Source organism: Pteropus alecto, unplaced genomic scaffold (assembly GCF_000325575.1).
Source record: "Pteropus alecto unplaced genomic scaffold, ASM32557v1 scaffold164, whole genome shotgun sequence".
Lineage (NCBI taxonomy): Eukaryota > Metazoa > Chordata > Mammalia > Chiroptera > Pteropodidae > Pteropus > Pteropus alecto.
The window spans coordinates 16,909,692-16,915,702 of record NW_006439568.1 but is presented as its reverse complement, the minus strand read 5'-3'; the positions used below and the strand labels follow the sequence as shown (position 1 = coordinate 16,915,702).

General features: G+C 34.3%; 1 protein-coding gene across 9 annotated transcripts in view; it reads left to right on the top strand.

The window, feature by feature from the left end:
• OXR1 (oxidation resistance 1) overlaps nt 1-5,742 on the top strand; it is a 304,617-nt gene extending 298,875 nt beyond the window's left edge. For all 9 annotated transcript variants that reach the window (XM_015593002.2, XM_025050061.1, XM_025050062.1 and 6 more), the window contains 2 exons: nt 1,595-1,668; nt 3,836-5,742. In XM_015593002.2, the coding sequence (XP_015448488.1) occupies nt 1,595-1,668; nt 3,836-3,971 (210 nt within the window). In that variant the 3' untranslated portion in view covers nt 3,972-5,742. The remainder of the gene's footprint in view (nt 1-1,594; nt 1,669-3,835) is intronic.
• The last annotated feature ends 269 nt before the right edge of the window (nt 5,743-6,011 follow it).

Here is a 6,011-nt window from a genome sequence, read left to right as displayed (position 1 = left end):
GTAGACATGCAACCCCAGGAAGCTCAAAGAGTCCCAAGAAGGAGGAACCAAAAGAGGCCCACACCGACTCATCATAATTAAAAAGCCAAAGGTTAAATACAAAGAAAGAATCTTAAAAGCAGCAAGAGAAAAGCAGATAGTTACCTATAAGGGAACACCCATAAGACTGGCAGCTGATTTCTCAAAAGAAATCATGCAGGACAGAAAGGCTTGGCACAAAATATTTAACATGATGAAAACCCAGGATCTACAACCATGAATACTTTATCCAGCAAAGCTATCATTTAGAGTTGAAGGACAGATAAAGAGCTTCCCAGACTAACATAAGCTAAAGGAATTTATCACCACCAAACCAGTATTACAGGAAATGTTAGGCTTTTTTAAGAAGAAAAATATGTATCAAAATCAGGAATAAAGAATGGTAATAACTACATTCCTATCAATAAGTACCTCAAATGGAAAAGAATTAAGTGTTCCAACTAAAAGATAGAATAGATGAATGGATAAGAAAACAAGACTCCCACATGTTGCCTACAAGAGAATCACTTCAGATTAAAAGACACACACAGACTAAAGGGAAGGGGATGGAAAAAGATATTGCTTTGATGGACCTAGAAGGTATTAAGATTTCACTTATATGTGGAATCTGAGGAATAAAATGCTTTGATGGATCTAAGAAGGTATTATGATTTCACTTATATGCGGAATCTGAGGAATAAAATGAACAAACTAATCAAAAACAGATTCATAAATATATAGTGGATAATTTGGTGACGGGAAAGGGGGAGGGGAGTTTGAGGGGCTGGGAGAATGGGATGAAGGGTTAAAGAAGCACAAATTAGTAGCTGATGGATGGTCACGGGGATGGGGAGCACGACATAGGGAATGCAGTTAGCACTAATACGTTGGCTAGGTGGAGGGTTGGGAGGGAGAGAGCAATTGAGATTGTTTTATGAACTGTATAGATGTCAAACCAATGTACTGTATACTTGAAACTAATTAAAATAAATAAATTTAAATTAAATAAATAAGAATATTAACATCTAGAAGTTTTGCCCTTGGTTTTCTTAAGTATTTTTATGTTCTCTCTGGTTTTTAAAGGAATTGAAATATGTGCCATAGGCTTATATAAGAAAGATGATAGTCAAAGATGAACCCAAAGAAATGACCTTGGCCTGAGATCAAAATATTAAAATATTAACGTACATTTATGATGAATGTTAAAATAAAAGTTAATGACATCCATATCTGTTTTTTAACTGATTTTCTACTTTCTTCAACTATTTTCATTAGCCATCCAATTCTTAATACCTACATAGTCAGCAAAGAGAAGTACGTGTGAAGAGATAACGAGTTGAGGAATTGGAAATGAAGATTACATTGCAGTAGAGCATGCACTTTCAAATGTCGTCATGTAAACACTGAAATCCAGAGCACCACATCCTCTGCCTGATCTTCTCCTGTTCTTGTTATTATTCTTCTTATTGTCAGTCTAGGCTTTGTTAACTATTTGGGGGTTTAGGAGAAGTAACTCTGTTTAGTAACCATTTTCATCTACATTAATTTATAGCTTTTTTTTTTTTCATTTATGTAGGTCTTTAAGTGGACAGGAGATAATATGTTTTTTATCAAAGGAGACATGGATTCTCTAGCTTTTGGTGGTGGAGGGTAAGTCTCTTGAACAGTTTACCATGAACTTTTTAAGAAACTTTAAAAATTTTTTTTCATTGTTTATAAAATCAATTATCTTTGGAAAATTTTTGACGTTAGAATTCTAATTCGTCTTTTATGACTAAGAAAGTGTGATTCATTTGCAAAAAGGTGCTTAAGTACAGTATTTGAAACCACTGGTAGAAAATTTATTCATTTTAAAAATGCTATTTAGTTGATTCTCTTTTGAGTAAAACCCATCCCATTACTAGAATACACTAACTCCTTAGTATTTGAATTAGAAATATACTAATACTTTAGAACTTCTCAAATTTTTCAAAAAATCAGAGTGTTTTGTTATTTTTCCGAATGTATGAAAAAAGATCCTATTGTTTTCATTTTAGTCTACCCTGGAGACTATTTGGATTGATATTTTAGACATTAATGGAAATTGTTTTACTGCAAATATTTTAGTGACCTCTCCACCCCAAGTTTTCAGGCTTTTTAACAGTGTGAGTCAGTCAGTAATTTGATTTGATTCTTTTGGCATAGCAGGCACTATGAGAAATTTTGTTTTCTTATTCTGGTATCTCAACTTCCTTTAGTCTTTAGGGTGTTTGGCGGCAGCCCACTCTACTCCCTCCCAGCCTAGACTTCTCAAATCATGCTTAACAAATATCGACATCTTCCTTTGGTATTTCTGTCTTCCCAGATCAGACATATAAAATTTGCTAAATAATTCTCACACTTATAAAAGTATTATTTATTTTGTTTCTCACTGTTGAGGATATATAATAATAATTTATTCAGGCCACAGAATCTTATTAGCCTCTAAGAATATTCATCATTAAGAATATTAATCATCTGGAGTGATTTAGCATATTCTCTCCCAACTTCTCTGTAGATAGGTGTTTGGAAGATGTGATTTCAGTGATTAAAAAATAACCATGGTTACTATAGCCTTCTCTGAAGGACAAAATCAGGCAACTAAAAACTATGGATCTTCAGTTGTTGGAACCAGCATGTAATGTTTACATGCTCCAATACCTTTTTTGGTTTGGAGGGAGCAGTCATGCAGCCCTACTCCAAATGGTCATATACATGTGATTCTGTTAGTTCTCCAGGAAGGCCTCACAGGCAAGCAGCTTGTAATTTCAAGCTGTTAAGGATGCCTTGAGTCTTTGATAATAACATATACAGAGGTCAATAGGTATCTGCCCAAACTCAATTTTAATTATACGACATGATTCTAGCAAATAAACTAACCTTTGGCTAATTTGATAACAAATTAAGACAAGATTACAGTCTTTGAAGAAGAAGTGTACAGGCTCAGAAAATGGGGGCTACAGGGAATTGACATTCCAGAATTCCAAACAGGAGCCCCAAAGAAATCACAGTCATGATGGTGATAGACTACATGTAGGCTTTGGAGTCAGATAAACCTGAGTTAGAATCCAGCTACAACATGTTACATATAGGACCTCGATCAAATGCAAGTCTAAAGTTTCCTCAGCTATGAACTGGAGATTGAACCCTGCCTCAACATTAACGACACATTTTATTTTAGATGATGTGGAATTTCCATGCCTCAGAAACTCGTGTTAAATATTTAAAACATAGAGCAAAGAGAAATCCAGAATACCAGGCAAAGAATAACAGAGCAAGCAACACCTGTCTCAAAAGCTAATTCTAATGAAGGAAATGTTAGAGGTTTAATTTTGTCCTTTGATCTGTATATTAAGTGATTTTATAATAGGATATACACAAAACAAAATTGCCTCTGGCAACATAGAAAATAGTAGGGAAGTGTTTGGAAAAATTAATGATTTTAGAATTGTTGGATATTGAAACATCTTTAAATTATTATTTTACAACCTGTGCAATTATTATTTTATAACTTAGGCAGTGGTCCCCAACCTTTTTGGCACCAGGGACCAAGTGCTCCTAGAGAATTTAATGCCTGATGATCTGAGGTGGAGCTGAGATGGTGATGTAGCACTGGGGAGCGGCTGCAAATACAGATGAAGCTTCACTCTCTTGACCGTTGCTCACCTCCTGCTGTGCGGCTCAGTTCCTAACAGGCTACAGACTGGTACTGGTCCACGGCCCAGGGGTTGGGGACCCCTGACTTAGGTAGGGCATAAATTTTCAGAGATTATCGTTAAAACTATTTTGTGTATTGCAGGGGAGAATTTGCCCTTTGGCTTGATGGAGATCTATACCATGGAAGAAGCCATTCTTGTAAAACGTTCGGGAATCATACACTGTCTAAAAAGGAAGATTTCTTTATCCAAGACATTGAAATCTGGGCTTTTGAATAAATATAGTACTCTCTGTCTTAGCAGGATAATGGCCCAAACCTGACATGGACAAGCATTGTTTGAAAATTTCAAGAAGCAATACAATGTAACATGTTACTCGTGCTTTAAAATTAGTCCGTATCACCATTTATTACAGTTTTAATTTTGGAATTTATTTTTAAAATCATGTTTCTGTCCCAGAGTTCTTTAGGTTTAGACCATGGCATGGGTCCATGCAGTATCAGAGCGTGGGTTTTGTCAGAATTTTGGCAGCATTTTGATCATAGCGACCATCTCATCTATAGTCCATGTGATCTCAGTCTCCTGAGAAGTCTGGTGCTCTTTTGTTGAACTTATTTTGGTTTATGATTTAAAAGACTGTATTGATTATTTTACTAGATCAGTCTGATGGGGGCAATGAGGGAATGAAGACTAGATACTACTGTATCCGTGAGATTGGCATAAGTGAATTTTGAACGTGTTCAACTTAGTCATTTTTATGAACGAAAAAACACATGCCAAAATAATGCATACTTCATGGACCACTGAGTTCTAGTTTTAATTCACACTACAACATTCTCTTTGTTAATTTTGCAGGTACTCAATTTCATTTTAATAAAAAAGAAATTTGAGAATTCTAGTTATAATAGATTGCAGTGTACATGGCCTACAGGTTTGGGCATATGCTTTCATCGTTGAATTAACTGAAAAAGAGTTATAAAATGACAAAAGAGAATGAGAACTTGATGATTATACTGGATTTAATATATCAAGCAAGAAAATATACTACTTACATATTTGTAGATTAGCAGGGCATTATCATAAGTACAAAAACTATGAAACAGATGCATATTTCTTCAAAATTTGTGTCAGGTATACTGTTTTATAGTTCTGTTGTTTTAGCCTTATTGCACACCAACTCCCAAAGTACAGGTTCCTGTTCAAAAGGAAAAAAAAAAAAACTTGTGATTTTTTTTGAATAGTATATGTTATTAGTTGCCATTAGCATTTGCTATTGTAAAAGGACAATGATTATAGTAGACAATATTGTTAACTCAGTAGACTTGTTGAATATGCAAACTTACTGTCAAGTGACCTCAAAAAAAAAAGATAGAATATACTAGTAGTTCTTATCCTCTTTTGTAGGAAACCAACAATAAGCCATTGTGGCAATAATTCATCAGTTAATTTCAAAGCTTCATGTTATGCAAAAAAAATCCTGCTGTTATACCTGTGACAGTGACCTTGTGCTGAAATTTCAGCTATTCCAGATAAACATTGTATATTATCCTGTAAATTAATGTTTAAAGGTAGTTTTGTTCTTACAGAAAGTGTTGATTGCCAGGTTGCTTATAGCACTTTAAATTATTCTAAAAATGAAATTTTAAGCCAAATATGTTGGCTTAAGTAGTTTTAGGTGTATAGCACTTGAATATATTTAGATCTTTTGAAATTCAGATAATTATCTAAAGCATAATGCTAATGGAAAAGAAAATCTGATGTTCTATTTAATATGCTATTGCTGACTATGAATAGAATACAGGGCATCATTTTCTTGTCTATGTAAAGCTCTCATTACAAGTTAGTAACAGTATATAGATTAAATGTTTACAATATAGGGAATTGTAAATAAATATATCAGGTTCCCCCCTCACCTCCTTTGGTCTTCCACAGCAGTATTATTGTCTTTGTGGAGTTGACTAATCATTTAAAAAAAAAATCCTGTATTGGATTTCAATTACGATAAGGTCATAGTAGTGTATACCAAATAAAATTAAATACATGATACAAATTTGAGTTTGGATTTATTAAATAATCCTTTTATTTTCATACCTCGGAAGTCTTAGATTAAGCATACTATCTTTTATGTGTCAAAAATGCCTCTGGTAGCCTTGGGTGGTGGCGGTAGTGGTGGTGACAGAAAGATGCAGTCAAGTAGAGGGGGCACCGCCGTTTAAAAAATGGGGATGTAAGAGGGCACTTGGCATGTGGAGAAGAACAGGTCGTTTGATATTTTTAAATTATGTTGTTTTCTTTTTAGATGGGGAGTGCATAGCAAGG